Source organism: Engystomops pustulosus, chromosome 2 (assembly GCF_040894005.1).
Source record: "Engystomops pustulosus chromosome 2, aEngPut4.maternal, whole genome shotgun sequence".
Classification (NCBI taxonomy): domain Eukaryota; kingdom Metazoa; phylum Chordata; class Amphibia; order Anura; family Leptodactylidae; genus Engystomops; species Engystomops pustulosus.
Genome location: NC_092412.1, coordinates 208,376,172 through 208,397,226, shown reverse-complemented (window position 1 = coordinate 208,397,226; position 21,055 = coordinate 208,376,172). Strand labels below are relative to the sequence as shown.

The 21,055-nt window shown below is 38.1% G+C and overlaps 1 protein-coding gene across 1 annotated transcript; it reads right to left on the bottom strand.

Annotated features, from left to right (window-relative positions):
- Nucleotides 1-9,385: 9,385 nt before the first annotated feature.
- On the bottom strand, nucleotides 9,386-20,517 carry ARX (aristaless related homeobox). Its single transcript, XM_072137923.1, has 5 exons — nucleotides 20,082-20,517; nucleotides 18,102-18,888; nucleotides 16,726-16,771; nucleotides 13,451-13,779; nucleotides 9,386-10,544 (listed from the first exon to the last, which is right to left on the bottom strand). The coding sequence occupies exons 1-5, from the start codon at nucleotides 20,266-20,268 to the stop codon at nucleotides 10,304-10,306; spliced, it is 1,590 nt and encodes a 529-aa protein (XP_071994024.1). The 5' UTR covers nucleotides 20,269-20,517; the 3' UTR covers nucleotides 9,386-10,303.
- Nucleotides 20,518-21,055: the final 538 nt, after the last annotated feature.

Here is a 21,055-nt window from a genome sequence, read left to right as displayed (position 1 = left end):
TGGAAAATCTCATAAAATCCTCTAAATACGCTCCAGTGACTCCTTCTAAACCCCAAACATTCCGATTTGGACAGAGAAGAAAATTGGTTTCTTTGGGGGTTTAAAGCCCCCTTTTAAAAGACACCTTCAGAGTTTTTCATGCATGATATGTGAAATGTTGATAATGGGTGCACTGGAAATCCGGGGGTCTTCAACTTGTGATATTTCTTGGGAATATTAAGCATAGGAATTAGCTGTGTCCAGCTGGTGAAAGTTAAAGAATAGAGCTGGGCTTGTTTGTATCCTCAGAATGACAGGGGATTAGGGGCTTGTAAAACAAGGCTGGGAGCTTGCATTGGCCTGTAATACTTGTAATCCTTGCAGGTAATTTCACGCCGTTTGCCTCCATTCCATGAAAGGGTCAAATTTGGAGAAAAAAATACTTTTGAGGGGAAAAAAAAGCTTCATTCATTAACAGTAATAATAAGACTGATACTAGAAGTGAGGGCAGACTGAGGCAGAAAGAAATGATATTGACAAAAAGATCTTCCCTAAAGTTTTGTATTATTTAAAGTAAACGGCAGGCTGATCAGAAGAGCAGCATGGGTCCTGGAAGAGCAGGACAGAATGAAGATATCTGCTGCTTGGTGTAAGTTGCAATCAATACCATAGACTTCATTTAGATTCATAGGAGAACAAGATTACCTTCAATATATCACTTTGCGATTGGAAAACAATCGAAAATACATCAACTCCCTGGGATGATTGCTTCAGATGGTGGAAGAGTTCTGGGAAGGAATAAAGATTAAAAATAAGCGTTCTCTATTCTCTCAACCATCAGAGCAATGATCACAAAGTTTCAGGTTAATAGCTATGCCTAGTAAGCGAAATCTATTGATTGACTCATATTAATATGGTTTAGTATTTCAGCCTCGCTCATTGCCTGTAATGATTGGTGGTGCCGGTTGGATTTTTTTTTTAATCTATTTTACAAAACACAATAGATGTTTTACTGGATCTTGTGCAAGTTTTCACCCAATTTCATTATCGCCACTCAGTTTTGTATAGTATTATGAAGTGTCTGAATTCTCTGTTAACCTGGATTTCTACTACTTAATGCCCCAGCTTTCCCCAAGGTATCGTCATTACAGAATCAGGTTAAGATTTGTCTAGAACAAAGATTGTGTGTCACCTGTTCTGAAATGGTCATCTAATACTTAACAGAGTAATACATAATATCAGCTATTAATAATCAGAAGTTTTTAGTAAATTATTTACATGTGAGGCTCATTAGCACACATGCAAAAAAGAAGATTAGCACAGTCACAGTGCCTGGATCTATGAGTAAGTGTCCCTGGCTTATCATCCTTAATTTTGATGGTAGATTTACTTTAAGAAATATGTTCCTGTGTCCTTCTTTTTCCCCTGCCTTTCTACCTTATTTAAGCCGTTTGTGTAAATCAGATTTCATCCTATCCACTGACAGCTGATAGATAAGGGAACCTGTTAAAGTTTCTAATGACTTAAAAGTGTATATTTTCCAAGGCTTTGTTACTTTTTAATGTTTATTATCATTAAAGACATTCAGTACATTTAAAGGCTTCTTTTATAAGGTGGGTAGATACTCCTGGACATTTGGACAGTTTCTGAAGCTTAGATTGTGCTCCACACAAAATGCTTCTGGTGGTCAATTGAAGACCATGATGACTGATAGCTGTTGGGTCTAAGGATCAACCTCTTATATGTGGAAGTAACTTGGGCTTTATAACTCAGCAGCATTCAATTACTGCCTATCTCTGTGTCTCTTATACCACCAGTTATGTCCTTGTGGATCCTTTGAGGTCAAACAACAAGCATTTTACTACAACTGTAAATTATAAAAACTTTGCTCAGCTCTGCACTAAGCCAAAATAAGCATTTCTATAATGTGTAGTTGTTTGTCAGCTAGCAGACTAGAAACTAGTAGTTCTCTGACCGTCTTTGTTTGGTTGGTTGCCATGGGAATCCATAGGTAGACGGAGGAGAGGAGAGAATGGTGGGCGGATGCTGTTGGAAGGGGTTACTAGCACATGCACGCTCCTTATCAGTAGCAGGAGGATTTTAGTCCCAGCAGCCGGTAAAAAGCTTCAGGACCTCTAATGATGTCATAAGCTTCAGGTCATCAAATCACATACCTGGAATGGGATGTTGCAGAGCTCTTTGTGTTTGAAAGTTTGTATATAGTAGCAATGTGTATGTAGAGCTTAGAATCCCCATCACTTCTATAGCATCAGATCCTGCACACACAGCACAGTGTATATACAGGGAAACGTCTTTGAGCAGATCTCTTTGCATAGGAAAATGATGATCTTCAGATAGGAGGCAGCTTCAATAGAGTATAATGGCAAAAAATTAAAAAATCCAGTGATTGAATAAAAAAAATCAGTCTTTTAGGGAGGGTGTCCTCTCTAGAGAGGTTTCACGATGTGGTCACATGTGGCAGTAATGTATGCGAACAGTTGAGACAAGGGGATTTGCCTGATTACATAGCTGTTAACTTGCGTTTACAAAACACTTGCATTAACACATTATTAATGCATGTGTTTACACAATGTTAATACATGTGTTTGTTAACACCATGTTAACATTGTGTTAACACATGCATTTTGCAAACACAATGTTAACAGCTGTGTAATCAGGCAAATTTCCTCTTCTCAGCTGGTCTGATGTGTTTAAAAATGCATGCATGAACGCATACTGGTATGCTGTCATGTGTTTATCCTTTTATCCCTATGTAGGTGTTTGAGTTTAGTGCAGTTGGACATGTATGAATATATTTTTTCTTTGATGTAGTACATTACTGTGTGATGCAAAGCTCCAGTGCTCTGTGTTTCCTGCCTTCCTCTGCACTAGATCTCTGTACAAACAGTAACTCTGATTCTGTGACCTGATTGGCTGAGCAGTTTGTGCATGTTCATGCGAATTCCTTGAGTGCTATTGCCATCATTGCCAATAGCTGATGTCACAACCAGGAAGTCCCGCCCACTTCAGGAAAAGCTGAGAGGATATTACAGATAGCCTCATGTATCTATTAGCCCTATATCTCAGGATAGGAAGAAGCTAGAAGCAGTGTACTTTACAGTTACACTTTAAAGTATAGCTGAGTTAAAGTTATATAATAAGTTGTTCCTTATCTCTCTGGAGGTAAATGCCAATTAAGAAATAAATAATTTATAGTCCATATCATTTGACAATATAAGGACATGCTGATGCCCATCATAACATCCCTTTTCTCCCTCTATTGCTAAGATGCATTCCTCATGAGTTGTATTGACATATAGGGGCAGATTTATCAAGCAGTCTGAAAGTCAGAATATTTCCAGTTGCCCATGGCAACCCATCACAGCTCAACTTTCATTTCACCAGTGCTCATGAATATTTTAAATGGGAGCTGTGATTGGTTGCCATGGGCAATTGGAAATATTCTGACTTTCAGACTGCTTGATATATCTGCCCCATATTGTGTGTTATGTTGCTTCATGACTCCCCATTACTCAATGGGGTAACATTTTCGCTGCTATTGTGAGAGCAGTATGTGGCGTATATCAGGACTTGCACAGCAGAAAACTAGCATGAAAAGAATTTTAAGAGAGTTTTTTAACTTTGGTTTTCCTGGGCTTTTTTGGTGTAAAATATTAGTTGTATTGAGGGTTTTTGAGAATTTTCACTGCTACAAAGTCTCACAGGACTATATACACCTCTTTTCAAAAAGACTCAAGGACTCATAAAAAGTATCATAGTCACTCCAGTCCCCTACTGGTCTATGTGCATTTGAGATGTGTTTGGGACTTTTTGAAAAAAAAAATCCCAGATAGAAAATAGACCATAAGAACATTTATTAAAGGGCCAATGCCACTTTAATGAATCTGATGGGCAGCGGAGCTCCAAAAATAAACATAGAACGGTCCGAAGGAGCCTGCCTAATGATAAATTATCCCCTTGTCTTAAAAAAAAAGTTGATGGAGCTAAATGGGGTCAACTAGGGAAGGTAAGCCTTAGCACACCAGAATTTTAGACAATTTGTATCAAAAGAAGGTTTGGGTTATGACTTAAATCTTCACCAGCTCCCTGGATGACATTCATTTCAATTCTGGTACACAGGCATAAAAAATTATTAAGCGACTGGAGTGTCTTGATAATCTTGGTACCATTTTGTTACCACTTCTTAATAAATCTACTTTTATGTTTGCAGCAATAAAGTTGCTATAATGTGATCACATTTTTGCCATACTATGAGATTGTATTGCTTTTATAGTTATTATGTGCACCTTATTTCCCTTATGGTGGAACTTGTTTTAGGTGCTGCTTTTATTGGGCGCTATTATATGTTTTGTAGTATGTTTTGTATCAGGAAGATACTGGGGGTCATTTACTAAGGGCCCGATTCGCGTTTTCCCGACATGTTACCCGAATATTTCCGATTTGCGCCGATATCCCCTGAATTGCCCCAGGATTTTGGCGAACGCGATCGGATTGTGGCGATATCTTTGCGATCCAGCCTACACTCCAGAGTGTATGAGATGGTACAAGGAGGACAACATTAGGATCAAGTAACTATTTTATTTAGGTAACGTGTTTCGACACTGTAATGGCATAGGATTCTTACTCATTGCCGGAACTGTTAACAGAATTTTTTCCCTAAAGATTCTGCCATTCTGTTGAAGTCCGTTGCCTAAATAAAGTAGTTCCTTGATCCTAAGGTTATTCTTCATGGCTACCCCTGATATTGTCTTCTGGAACCAATTTAAGCCAACCAAGTCAATTTAAAACTACACTGTGCTGGATTGTCAATGGGTTTTGAACATACTTTTATTATTATTTGTAATAAACAGCGCAGTAATTCACTGTAATAGCAGTGGCCTTGCGATTTTTTTAATATGTCACCTTGTCCTTGTGCCATAAGGAAGGTCCTGTCTGTAATGAGGTCTATGTAAATTCTTAACATATGTAGATTTGCAACCGATATTACTGAAGCATGGGGAATCATTGTGCCGGATGAAGCTGTCAGTAGATGGCGGAAATAATTGTGCAATGAGTTATTAATTATTGTTTTCTTTGCTATACTGTCTGACACAATTATGTCATTTCTCTGATGTATAATAATTGATATGAGAGCCCCTATGTTTTGTGATGCTTTTTTTCAATTCTTGTCATACGGTTTGGCAGGTGTTGATAGAAGAGCCACATGCGAAGAAGATTGTTCACCATGCGTTTGAGGCATATTGGGATAGAATTACTAATACATTATAATAGACAGTAACGATGTAAACTTGGAAATGCACAAGATTTATCACAAGAGCTGATGCTGAATGGTAAATCTGGAGCATCTTTATACTGTGTACTACTAGTAGTTTATACCATCTTCTAGTTGACAAGTAAAATTGTTGCATCCAAAAAAAATTTAAAAAGTGTTGCATCCTTTCCCGCAGTCACAGCATATAAATGATATAAAGGGAATAGGATAAGCAGGGTGCATTTACCGACCAGGCCCTTTTCCGTTTTTGCGTTTTCATTTTTCACTTTAAAAAATCTAGAACTTTTTCATTTTGCCATGTAAAGAGCTCTGTGACGGCTTGTTTTGTGCATCACAAATTGCAATTCATAGTGACAGTATTTAGTATTCCATGCCATGTACTGGGGAGCAGGAAAAAAATTCTTAATGCAATGAAAATGGATGGTACGATCACGGAGATACCATATTTGTATAGGTTTTTACAATATTTTACATACATTTACAAAAATTAAAACCTCCTGTACAAAAAAAAATTCTTAATTTTGCCATCTTATGGTGCTAATAACTTTTTCATATCTCAGTTTACGGAGCTGTGGGCTGTGTAATTTTTGTGACTTTTGATGACATTTTCAATGCTACCATTTTGAGGACTGTACGGCCTTTTGATAGAATTTTTTTATATTTTGCAAAATGCCAAAAAAGTGGCATTTTCGATTTTGGGCTTTATTTTCCATTATGGGGTTAAACACCAGGAATAACTGTTATTGTATTTTGATAGATCGGACATTTTGGGATGTGGGGATACCTAACATGTTTATGACTTTATTTTTTACTATTTTTCTGATCCCCTAGAGTACTTTAACCCTAGGTTGTCTGATTGATCCCACTGTATACTGCCATACTACAGTATGGCCAGCACTGGCAGATTTGCAGTCAAAGGGTTAATGCCCGCAAATGTTTCTAGTGATGGTTGTTTGCTGCACTGTCGTTAAGGGGTTACAAAAAATAAACTATTTTAAAAAATCACCCAGAAATACTCACCTCCGCTCCTCCTCCTCTTCACATCAGGATCACCTATACAAGATGTCCAGCGCTCTGGGCTGCTAATTATGCACGCCCCCGCACCTCCCTCTCTAATGCTGGGAAAGGGAGATGAAGACACACGAGGGGCCTAAATTCATGCCTCTCCCGTGAAGTCATCTACCTCTATCATGCTCCCAGCATGGAAGTGGGAGTTACGGGGGCATGCATAATTAGCAGCCCAGAACGCAGGACATCTTGTCCCCATGCTGTGTTCTGCCAATTATGAGTTTCTTTTCTAGATGATCCTGGGGTGCTAAGACTAGCAAAAGATAGCGCCAGGATCAACATCAAGAGGAGCAGAGGTGAGTATTTCTAGGTGTTTTTTTTGTTGCAGAAAGTTTGACCACACCCTGTTTTTTTGTATTTTGCCCAAAGAAACCAGCACTATAAACTATGCTTCATGCACTATTGACTGGGGTCTAATACCAAATTTGCACTTGGGCCCTACCTCTTCAAGTTACATCTCTGCACGTGAGATTTGTTTTAGGTGAAAATTGGTGCAGAATTCGGTAACATTTATAAATTATATAGTAAGTTTGCCTCTTTGTGTTCTTGCCCAAAAGTGGCGTAATCAACTGTGATTCAAAGAAACAACCCAAAATTATTTCACTTGCAGGATTTTATGTTTTAGAGAAGGTATTGTCCCTCTAGAGGTTGGTTGCGTTTGCTTGCCATCATCTTGTCCCCTTGCATATCTTTGTCTGGGAACAAAGAATACCCTAATGTTCTGGCAGTTTTTTGGGGTCATTTCCTAACCTCCTTGTTTTCTAATTAATGCAGTTGCTGAAGAGTACACCTGTACACAGGTTCTCACCACTCAGCTGTGCCCTTTCTATGTACGGCACCATGGCCTTCTTCTATAGTGTGTACATTAATGCATCAATCTGCAGTGTCCATAAACCCACCATATGTCAGGCCATACGTTTTATCCAGATGAAAGAATACTAGAGAATGAATATTGTAAAACTGGCACGCATCCTGAAAGTTTCTTTCGATTCCTTACACTTGAAGACAGTTTGTTATTTTGGATGTTTTACAGCTTATGTGACTAAATTAGACCCTAGTGATTTTTTCCCCAGCAAACAATAAGAATGCTTAAAAATAAACTGAACATAAAATAGAACTGATTGCTGCAAGGCAGAAAATAGACATTACTCAGGCAATAAGCTAGGCAGCCACGGGACTGTCAGGAGAGACAATGATATTGTTCAAGGGAGCAGTGTTTAAAGAACATAATGTGCCTATATAATTTCCACATATCGGATATGGCATTTTTTCCTGTCCGTTTCTTTCTGGCCAAAATGTTTTTCTGTGACATAAAGTACTTCTGTCACAGAATAATATGGCCCTTTTGTTTAATATTGGACACATAAAAGCAGATCCTGTCATCTGGGGCTCAGGCTCCACTACTAGATCATAATCTAGATGATTTTGGTTTGATTTGTTAGTCATCTTTTTCATTTTCCTGGGTTTAAATCCAGTAATAGACGATCAATTTACTGATATCTTCAGTAATGGTTCTGTATGTGTATCAGGGTGTAAATAGATGCCCATTAAGTGCCTTCACGGTACCATGTGGCCTTTTGATACAATGGGGCTCACGGTTCAATCTCGGTATATATTATTTTAGAAAATACAGCTTTAGATACATGTGCCACATTTATCAATGTATTGCAATGTTTCCTCCCCTATCACTTCAATTTTAATAGCTCCAACAACCTTCAAGGTTTATTCTGCAGAAAAGCTTTAGAGCAGTGAACATTGAGATACATTTATCATCTTTTTACACCAATTATACTCTGTTCATAACATTAGTCAGACGCCATTTTTGTTGGCACCACAATAAGACTTGTAAATGTATGAGCTCCCTCAATTCAGTCGGTGACTATTGAAATATGGCACAACAATGACATTATTTAATTTTCAATTTTATATGATTCTTTATGTATATTATCATAGTGTATAAATATATATTTTATATGTATATATCATCACGGTGTATCAATATTATATATTTGAAATGTCTATATTAACACAGGGTGTCAATATTATATTTTGTATATGGGTATTTTCAAGTTTAACATTTTTATAGGTTAATATACCTATCCCTACAAACTATGTAAGTTTCATCACAAGACTGATTTCTTGTAGAAGATTAACAAAGATAAGTCTAGTAGTGGAGACTTGTACCCTGTTAGCCATAGAGAGCAGAAGAAGAATGAAGATACTTTTTTTGTCGCCATCTCAGTATATGTGATGTTGAGCTATCGTCGAAAGTTAGTCTAAAAAAAGTATTGCCTGCTTTCTTCACTCTTCTAAAGATATTGCTTTATATTCCAGATCCCGCGGGTCCCACAACTCCATGGGACACATGGGACCCCCATAGATTATGAGAGAGGTGGTGCTGTGCCCCTGTATTTAGCAAGAGTTGCGCATGCGTAGCCGTGCTCTATCGGGTTGATGGAGACACCAGAGTCCAGCGCTCCTCTACCTTTGGCAGATTCTAGACATTAAAGTGCCACTTGCACCCAACTAATGCTCCATCCAAACAGGATGAAACACTTTATCAGGCGGATCAGACACTTATAAATTGGTGATAACTAAAACTAGATGAAAACAGACTGTAGCAATGAAGCACAGTAGTTATGTTATTCTAATACATAGTAAACATATATTATTAGAAATATTATTAAAAATGCTGATTACTGCCAAAAACCTTAAATTGCTTCTATTCAATAATGGATACAAGGTCATACTTTTTACTATAGACCATTCATGTCAGTTTGGAGCTGTTTTTTATGGATATCTGTGGCATTTGTTTATAGACATGTGACCAGTTTGGACTAAACCATCCTGGTCTTTGTGATTAGGAGCCCATCTGATCTTACTGAATTTGAGTACATTTTAAACAGTTCCTATAAATGTCATAAAATACAAGACTCCATAGAAATCAAAGGACATCAATAATATCCCATACGTGAAGCTGAGTGATAACTGACACGTCTCACACACATCATCATTCACATCCAGATGCATGGAAAAGGCTACGGGTTTACTTAAACATATAGTTGTTGTTTTTTTGTTTTGTTTTATTCCGAGTGGTGAACTTTCTCAATGGAAAGCCTGGAAAATGATGACAATAAGACAACATTACACAGGTACGGTAGCATTGATTTAAAGGTTTGGAAAGCTCTACAGTTAATAAGTTAAATAAAGGGTTTTTACATAAATATTTGTGCTAGGAACCGTGTGCTATCTACAACACAGATAGAAGTCTACAGTTTGACAAACTTACAACACTACACTGAGTGCAATTCTTTTATAACATTTGAAATATACAAAGCTCTTTTTTCCTTATTTTTATAACAACGTTATTATGTACAGAATCAGTAATCACAGTTTAGTGACTTCAACAGTCCATAAATCTGACAGTTCATTTCCCTTTGGTTTGGTATAAAAACAAAAAAAGAACCTTGGTTGGTGTAAGCTAAAGAAAATAATATGATACAGATATATTTATATATATATCTCTTGTAAGTGCACTGACTAGATCATTCAGCTAAGTGGAGTTACGGACCTGCATATTTGTATAGCTCCGCCGCCTTGGCAGAGGCAGGGTTAATAACGTGGTAGACAACAGACGTTAGGGAATGTCCTAGAAACCAGAGAAATAAAAGGAATACATTATGAAAAGAACGAGAAATAAAACTGGTTTGGGTTTGTTTTGTTTTTTTCTTTCGCTTAACTACAGCAATGCTATGACGTCATGGAGAGCAGTACCATCAACAGTGACGTCATAGACTACCAAGGTTACTGCTCTGGAGCTGCATAATGTAGTACGCTCATTATTACTGTGAGACAAGGATGCTCCATGACTCTTCTGACACAGTCCTATAGTCTCTGGTCCTCGGCTGTGTTCCTTGCCCTCCATTTGGTCTTGCTTGGTGATGTGAGGGGGGTGGCCGGGGCTTAGCAGACCTCTTTCCCTGTGCTGTTCCCGGGGATGATGTTGAGCTGTGTGAGCTGTGCTGCATGCTCTTTAGCTTTGAGCCTGAGGGCTGCTATACTGGATGCCCGCCTATCGGCTGCAGCTGTGGCTGGGTCTGATAAGCCGCCAGATGGCACTGCGCTGTCCACAGCTGGGCTGGGCTGCCTGAGGAGAGCGGCGGCAGTGGAAGCACTAGTCAGGGGAGCCATAGTAGAGAAGAGTCTGTGGAGCACAGAAAAAGTGTGGTCAGATATACAGAGAATGGAACACAATGTATACAATGTAACACAAACCACAACCACAGCAGCAACAGTGACACATCCTCTAAACTAGATACACCAGGCTGTAAGGAATATGCCACTAAACTGGATAACTATGGCCATTGCAATGGAAAACAGGTCTGTAAATCTCTCTAGTGTATAGATATATGCATTATATCAGTGCTAATATCCTCTTCTTTTTAGAATGCAGATGTTTACTATGAGCTTTAAACCTAATATTTGTAAATAAAAAGGATACAAATTCTATGAGTGCTCTACTCTAGTGCCTAAAATACAGGCCTTCCCCATAAATTGAATAAGCACTTTACAGATTTGCTATAGCCACCTACATATTCTCACAAGAGATTTCTGGCATGGCTAATAATGGCAGGATCATAATAATCCTGTGCACCCATAAAGGGCATTACATGGGGTTGGCTCATTTGTAGTCTCCTTGTACCAGACTAGGGATATGTTCACACATAACAGAGTAAATTTCCCGCTTATTATAAATGCATATCCTGTATCTGAATTGTGTGTCTACCGTTACTTTCGCAGAAAATTCTGCAAATTTGTGACTCCAGACCATAGCTTGTTAGCTCTTGGGAGCAGGACCCTCATTCATATTGTTCCATCCGACTATGTTCTTATTCTGTAAAGTCTTATTTTTCTTGTATATGTCCCCCATGATCTGTAAATATGATCTGTATACCATGTGCTTCAAAATATGATATATATATATATATATATATATATATGAATGTATAATTATTATTATTATTAGATGCTTATAGGGCACTTTTATTACAATGTTAATAAAGACAATGTAAAATAATATTTCCAGTTTGGCCTGTTTTAGGGATTTTGTACATTAATTACTGTTCTATCACACTATATGTTACCAGGTTATCCGTAAGGCAACATCATTTTCCCTAAAAAGTGGTCTGCCCCTAAATGTCAGGCTACAATCAATGTTTAAAGGGACATTCTTCCAAGAATTGCTGTGATATTGTGTTTTGTGCTATCATTCCAAGTCTTTAAGGTCAACGTCCCTTTAAGTCTCAACATTGGAAGCCTTTCTCTTCTGGAAGTAATACTTATATTTTTTTCCCTTCGGCTGAATGTCAAATCCCCATCAACATCCTGGCATCCCGGCTGAATGACAGAAGAGCAATTATATTTTGCTCTAGATGTTTTACTGCTCTCCCTACAGAAGCCACCAAAATACAGGTGACAGGCCCAGGAGACACGGGGAGATTTATAGACTCTCCATTAGCCAGGCTTGTGATCATCAGCTTCCTTGCTGTGATATTTGAAGACTCTTGGCTCTGCTACTGAGACATACTAAAATGCGCGGAGCCATGAGCTCAGCAATGACAAGAGCAGAAGATACATACACTGCAAAGTTACAGATAGGAAGGAACATCTCGCTAGAAGAATCGCTCAAGGACATCCGAAAATAAACATTCCCTCTTTATTAACACTGTAGACCCGCCCTCTCCAAAATATATATGGAGCATGGGTGTGAGGTATGTATCCGTGATAAGAGATATAGTTTTACAATAATTACCAGTAAAAGTGGCACAGAATGGCCCCTTATACATAATTCCTTCTAATTGATTGATATGTTATAGATGCCCCTATTTTAGGCTCCATCACAACCAAATCCAATGTGACATAGAAACGTCACTATTTGTCACCTCACCGTACCATAGTTAGGGATGTGGAAACTGACAAAAGACAACTTGAAGATAAAGATAACTAGATGACCTATGGCCTGGGGGCTAATGAGCTGGAGGAGCTCTTCCAATGACTCCAAGGAGGACGTTCCTTTCTAAAGTGACTCCACGAAAGATCATCAACTCAAGTAATTGGGATCTGAAGATGGAACTTTCCCCCATCGCCTGAGAACATTCCTTCCTCAGATAAAGGGTGCGGTTGGTCTTGGTACTGATCGATGCAACAATCTGGAGATGATTGTAGGGTCATTTAATGGGATCTCTGGCAGAAATGCTAATAAAATATCTGCCTCCCCTTGTTCACTGCTCTGGTGGTCTTATGGAGGGATTTTTACTGTACGTGGGTAACTATACAGTTATCACTATGTATAGAACCTTGTGACCGTATCCTGGAGATGGGATTTACTAAACAGATCAGAGGAAATAATATCACTTTTTAGGTTCCGTTCACACATGTGTTTGCGTTTTCATGGTTCTGCTTCAGCCAAGGATTTGCCACATCATAGACCGAAAAAAGTACCCGTTGACTATAAGCAGATGCTTTGGATTTCCTTTATTTTCCCAAAAGATTTCACAACATGCTCCAGCATTTACTTTAAGATATGAAATAGAATAGTGACAGAAGTTTCCCATGTGAACACAGCCTTAGGAAATGCATCAATCTCTGGTGTAACTGGAAATTGTATTTGGCAATGTGAGAAGTCTTTCCATGGAATCTCATGGAACATTCCGGCCTTAGATTATCAGGAGATTTCCAACATTTTTACCAAATGAAATTAAATGATATGAAATCATGTCTCAGATGTAACCATGAATGTTATGATTTGGGTTCTAGACTGATATTGGGCTGGGAAGGTCATGGTGGGCCCCTGGTTACTAATGTCTCTAATTCATTTACTAAGTAGTTATTATTAATTGTGTTCTTTATTAATTCCATACTGCACAAATATTTTTAATAGGGGGAAATATTGGTGCAGGTTCATAGCTGGGGAGGTGTATGTTATCAGCATCTGCCCGATATGGGGGCCACATTTTATTACCTGAGCCAGTTTTCTAAGCAGTAAATAATGAAATAAGGTGACGTCTTTAATACAATTGTATGACGTAGCACAGATAAGTGAGCACTTACCTGCCGAATGCGGGGCTGATGAAGGCCGGGTGCCGGAACACCGCTGCTCCCAGGAAGGTGCTGAGGCCTAGTGGGGCGCCCCCGGGCGGCAGCGCTGTGGAGCCGGGCGGGGGAGGCAGGCTGGGGAAGGCGGCAGCGGCGGCGGCGGCAGCGGCGGTCCAGGCAGAGTCCAAGGCAGGATGGTGCGGGGGGAAGGGGCCGGCGTCCAGGTACGGGCTCAGCGGGTGACCGGCGGACAGCGGGCCCGGGAAGGGGAGGCCGGGGGCATGGGACTGGGCGCCCGCCTTCTCCCGCTTCCTCCACTTGGCTCTTCGGTTTTGGAACCAAACCTGAGGTACAGACAAGAGGCGCCAAGTTATATCACCTGCTGGTTCCGCTAGTGATCCAATGGACCGATTATACACATATCCAACACATTACCAAATCTATATTATCTATCTGTCATCTTTCTATCATCTACCATATATTATATATAGTGTCTATCCATCTATTTATCTATTATCAACTACTATCTATTATCTATCTATGTATCTATTATGTATATATCTGTCATCATCATCATCTTTCTATTATCTATCTCATATATATCATGTATATCTATCTATTATAAATCTATCTATTATCGATCTATATATCATCATCATCTTTCTATCATCTATCTCATATCTCGAATGTCTACTTATCTATTTTCTATCTATCTATCTATCTATCTATCTATCTATCTATCTATCTATCTATCTATCTATCATCTCTCTATCTTCTATCATCTATATATACAAAAGATAATCAACTTTCTACAATACAATAGACAATATAGGCGTCTGATCACTCTCCGTTACATTATCTATCCATCTCTATACATGAAAGTATCCAGTACATGCAGCCCGTATGAGACTTGGAATGACATGGAGACCATAGTAGTACACAGTATAATGGCGGCAGCAGTATATTACTGTACACTAGTATATAATGATTATAAGAGCGGAGTGTGATGGTCGGGAGGAGAGCTGTCATCACATGGGCGCTAAGAGCATCTACACCTACACATATACGATAGATAGATGGATACATATGGGATAGATAGATAGATAGATAGATAGATAGATAGATAGATAGATAGATAGATAGATAGATAGATAGATAGATAGATAGAACTTGGGCGAACAAAATATATCTAATACAATATTATAAAAAATAATAATTTTATATAATATTATGCTATATATAAGAAACCATAAATACATATAGAATAATCTGAAAGGCTAAGTACTGGTATAGAGAAGGAAAGAAAGCTAATTCGGCAGTGAATGTCAAAAAAATAAGCAGTCATAAAACCGATAGGGCCAACAATATACTATATATATATACACACACACAGTATGGTCCTGAGATCTCTGTGCCTCATACATGGCAGGATAATAGTATACCGGATGGCGATCACCTATTAAAATACTCGTAAAATCCTCATTACCGCCCTATAAATACTAGACAGGTCTCTCTGCTCCGCAACATGTGTCATAAACGATCACTTGATGTGTCACTGTGTGTACAGGGTGACAACATTACACTCATATTCCCTAAAACCTCCACATGGGAGCGATCACTGATTCATTGTGTAGTTCATATTATTTATTAGCAATGTTCTTGTTCTATTTGTTTTATATCAAATATAAAAAAAAAAAAAGTTTAATATTAAAACGAAATTATTCTACATATTATTATACAGTATGTATGTATATGTATATGAGGAAAGTTCTGAGCAGCACAATTGTAAAAAAAAATGGCGGGTGCATATATGTATATATAATAATAATAATAATAATTATTATTATTATTATTATTTTTCCCAACTGTAACAGTTGAACAACAGCAGAACCTGGCTTCACTAGACAACCGAAAACTACTAGTAAAATATTTATACATTTAATATAAACAAATCTTTAATTACTAAAAGAAATATTTTTAAAAATATATACTAAATATAATAAATATATAGTATATACGCGAGACATATATATATATATATATATATATATATATATATATATATAAAACCGGTGAATATTATTTTCAATATATACATATTATTCTGCATTTTTTGGACATTATCCCTTCTTCCGCTCTGTTAACTATTTAGCGTCCATTCATATGCACCCTCTCTCATGATATTTTTTTGGATCCTTAGACGTGAGTTGACTTTCCCACGACTGGTCCCCCTGGTGCTAGATCCACTGACTTTACTGTCACATCCATGTTTGACAATGGAGAAATGTGTCAACAAAAAGAGGGGGCCCTATCGCCCCCCACCTAATGCTGGAAGCTGTTGTGTATTAAATGAGCCATATGGAATTTATGATGCTTTATCAGCCCCTGATTGTACCAGTAAAGTGATTTGCTCGGAGACATCTGCTTGGTGTTGGCAATCAGGGCATCCCAATGTTTATCGTCTCTGTGGTTATGAGCCCTGGCTCAGGATATGGAGAGCAAACACCTCTAATAGCATTGCACTCACTCCCAGGGCAGCCATTAGATCAATGCTATCACAAAAATGGCAAATCAAATAGCATTAGCCAGCTCCTTGGGCAAATCAAACAACCCTCTGCCATGAAATAGCCCTGTTTGCTCTAGTACTAAGTGTGCTTTTATGGAGCCCGATTGGAGGCTTCATCACAGCCAAATACCTGCCTGGAGCTCAGCACAGTTGTCTATAACAACCAGGTCTCCATTCAAAGGTACCAACTTATTCATTCACCCATGGGCTGGCACCACCTATGCCACCTGCCCCAGGCATCAGATATGGACAGTATACAGCATAGCCCGAGCTACTTCCCCAGTGGCCCTCACACTTATCAGAGGTGGAATGTAATAATTGCACCTTGTTTGATTAATTAATTCCTGGACTCAGGGGAGATTGATTTGTTTTCAGTGTAGCATTTAGTCAGTGATTGCAGCCACAAGTGACATTGGGGCTGCTATAAATAGGCTGCAAAGGGCATGCATGAGGGTAGATAGATAATAGATAAATAACAAACTAGATACTAGACATATACATACATACATAGAGAATAGATACTTAATAGCTAGAAAGATAGATACTAGATTGATATTAGATAGATAGATAAAACTAAATACATAGATCGATAGATAGATAGATGACTAAATAGATATATAAATAGATAATAGATACATAATAACTAGCTAACTAGATAGATAGATAGATAGATAGATAGATAGATAGATAGATAAATGTGCCTTCACACCATAGCAGGACTCACCTGTACTCTGGCTTCAGTCAAGTCCAGGCGCATGGCTAGCTCCTCTCTTTAAGAACACAAAAGGGAATATCATATCAGCTCGTGGACATTTACACCATGAATAATAGACAGAGCTAGATTTTATATAAATTGTCTATATATCAATGATACATTACTAAAACTAAAAAATAATAAAACAGAAATAAATAAATAATTAAAAATAATAAATATGCCACACATATAGATATATAGAGATATGTCTGATATGTATATATATATATATATATGTTATCTATCCACATATGCATAAAAATGTATGCAAATCGCTTACCAAAATAAAAATAGATTTCTATCGCATAATTGAACATTAAAAAAATATATATAAGTAATTTGTTTATATTATTTAATGTTTATATTATCACTTGATTTTAATATTTCTAACTTGGTATAGTTTGGGGTTTGCTTTTTTCTGGAGGTATTCGAAGTTTAAATAGGAAATATGGTTATGCATGACATCAAATTATTTAAAACAAATAAATAAAGCAGATTTGAATGTAAATGTCTTAATCTATTATATGTACAACGAACCAACTACAAATCAAATGAATATTATTGTACACAAACGCACAAGTATATTGTAATAAGTAATTTGATGATAAATAATGTTTTCAAAAATAATATCAACGCCTTTATGGAATTGGAGACGTATTACAATTTTTTTTAAAATTTTTTTTCTTTCTAAAAACACCCAACTTAATAAATACTATTTCGTTTTCACTTGACTGTGAACATAGGGGCTCTTTGATGCCTCCCTCCAAAATCAGTGATTCATTGTGATGCCAATGTACTTTAATTTGGTAACGAAATAAAAAATAAAACCTACATTTGCTATATATATTTTTTGCGTTATATTGAACAATGGCATCTCGTTGGATTTTTCTATACGAGTCTATAGGTGTATGTATTTACGTTCTTACTCCAGACTGACTAGAATAAATGACAATGATCAGGTGTCATGGGAAGGCTCTGGATAGTGATCTGGATGTGACTGCACACAATGTAACTCATCTGAGGCATCACTGACATGAGGGATATAAATACATTGGCCAGTACTAGTGATAGTAACACCACTCTGCCCAGGGAATTACAAACATTACCGGGCTCTCTGTCAGTCTCCTAATAAAAATAGGAACTAAATGTCACTGGAGAGCAGACTGGGAATGAAAAGATAATATAAGATAAACTAGTCGTTACTTTATTATTGCTGGGATTCTTCTAGTAAGGCTCCTTATATTTTAAAGTAATGTAGAGTGGTACATATTCCATATATTAAATGTATATCAAGGCACTGCAATCTACACGCCACCCCACCACCCGATAAACCCTTCTGAAGATACCTTGTGAAGACATCAGGGTAGTGGGTCTTCTGGAAAGCCCTCTCTAGTTCTTCCAGCTGGTAGCTGGTGAAGGTGGTTCTATACCTCCTCTGTTTCCTCTTTAGCATGCCCTCCTCTGAGTCACTGCCAGCTGACAGGCACACACTGTCCTCACCATCCTTGCCATCAGCATCTGAAGTATGAAGTAGAAGTTCCTCCTTAGGAGACATGTCTCCATCAGGTCCACAACCTGCTTGCTGCTGTTGCTGCTGCTGCTGTTGCTGCTGCTGCTGGAACTGAGGGTGTTGCTCCTTAAGGAGTCCTCTGGTGGCATTGCTGCTGGTGTTATTACTGTTGTGCTGCTTGTCTGTATCATCCTCTTCATCATCATCTTCTTCATCGTCCTCTTCTTCCTCATCCTCCTCTTCCTCCTCTGTTGGGTTTTGGGCTATTACTCCCAGTCTGTCCTGCAGAGAGACACTGGTTTGGAGTTGCTGTTGTAGACCATCAGGACTGCTCTGATCTTCTCGCAGCAGGGGGGCGCTATTCTCTCTATAGGACTTGCTGCGGCTAATGCTGACCTGTGGGGCCTGGCTGATCTTCAGGCTATGGTTCTCCCAGCTGCTTTCTCCTGCACCCCCAAGTAGTAGTAGTCTATCAGGTTTATCCGATCTGGGCACGGCTGACCTGGCATCAGGCAGAGTCTGAATGTGCAGCCTCCCAGCTGCCCCCACAGGGCCATAGAGTCTTCTCAATTTTGGAGGTAGATGTAACTCAGTCTCAAAAGTAGAGTTGTTCTTTGGAGAACCTTGAGGGCGTTAGAAAAAGACAGAAGATGTAGAAATGTGATTGCACGATTCATTTATTACAGAAGAAATCCTTATATTATACTACACAAGGAGGGACGTGGAATGGAGTGGTGGCCATGAAGATGTAGGAGATGATTTCCTCAGCTATCTCTTACTCCTCTGCTGTAAAGATAACAATTTAGCAGCACACACCCTCTATAGTCCTGTGCACTGGATTGAATGGTGCAGTTAACATCACACATTCTGGTAATTGGATGCCTCTGGAAACGCTCTAATTACTGTCAACAAGGAATTTCAACACATGTACAAGTAGATTTCACCTCCAACCCTCCATATGTTTATTAAAGCCACAACTGAAGGGATACAGTTACATGGGCACGTTACTGAGGATGGGAGATGCCAGGGGAATAAGATGGCAGATTGTAACTTTTCTATCAACCACAAGTGGAATAACTGAATCAGAATCGGAATCAGAAATGTCTGAACCAAGGACTACAATATTATCCTTAAATGTAATGTTTATAATATGATGCGTTCAATGCTGTATCAAAACGTAAAAGGTAGCTGTTATATAACTCAATATTATGTCTGTAAGATTTCAATAGAAATATGGAAACAATTCCTACAGAAGAATCTATTTATTTACATATCATTCAACTTATTTTTTTTTATTAAATGCAATAAAGTAATTTACAGTTATGTTTGCATTTATATAAATATTTACTAATATATCGATTCATATATGAATAAAACAACCCAATACATTTGGGAAATGGATATCTAGAATAAAAATTATTATTATTATTGTTTATATTATTATTATTATTATTATTATTATTATTATTATTATTGCTATATATGTTATTATTAGGAACAGCTATTGTTGTATTTATTACGTTCGTATTGAAATCCAACGCTCTTATTATTTTGTATCCATTATCGATATTATGATAAACATGATCCTCAATATTTAAATTGGAAAAGCTAAATAAATAACAATCATGTTCAGGATACATTGATCTGGAAATGACTGTTGTCTAGAATCGTAAAGTTATTTTCTTATACTGGTTTATGTAGTTTATCCTGTAGAATCATAAAGTTGCCCAAGTTTTTTTGTGTGTATATGTGCCAGCATAAAGCTTGGCACAAAGGCCTGCAGTTTTAATGTGAACTATCTCGGTTTTCTTCTTACCTTCCAAACTTTTCTCCTGGTCATTCCTTGTGGTGAGAGGTGGCAGGCTTTGGGTGCCCAGTAGTCTCATCTTGCAGGGGCTTCTCCTGCCCAGGATGCTGTCTATGCAGTATGAGGAGAGCAGGGTGGGGGATTTACTTTTGCACTCCGGCCTCTCAGTTGCCTCCTCATGATACTGGCTGCTCATGGTTGTGCCCCTTCTTCCTCTGTGTGCTGCTGCAGTTGGGTGGCAGGCTGGCTGTCAGGGTGCTGGCAGTCAGGGTGCTGGCTGTTGTTGATGCTACTGGCTTTGATGAGAGTGTATGCAGAATCCCAGAACCACATCAGGTCCCTGTCCCCCCTGTTCCTGATCAGGGCACCAGGCAGTAGAGTAGTGAAGTGCACAGCTCAGCTCCTGAGCCCTCTCCTCCACGTGTTACACAGAGCTACTGGATTGGCTCACACACACTCTGCTACTCTTCATACACACATCAGCCAATGGTTGGCACCAAAGCCTGGACTGGAGCCCCTCATTACCATGGATTCATCTGCTGCCAATACATTATTATAGACCAGGTTCAATGTTCTCACCCAAAGGGCACCGCTCTGAGATGACAAATGCTTAGAAACATCATCTCTTATTTCATACATTTAATTTACAAACAATATTCTCCTACATAGTATATTCTTGCTCCGGGGTTATCACATAGACACAAAATAAAGCAGCAATAGATACAATAGTAACAGAGCAAGGACCTACTGTTTTACTGGTGGCGATTGCAATAAATTATTACACAAAGAAATTCTTTTTATTGTAAATATCTGTGTCATCAATATCGTGTACACAATGCTGTCATTATTTTTATAATTTTTTTTTATATTTTTAGAACTTATCTGCATTACATCTTGATATAATGCGAGAATTGTCTGTGATATCACGAATAATCAATTTACAGCAATACCACAATATATATCTAGTGATTTTGATAATAATA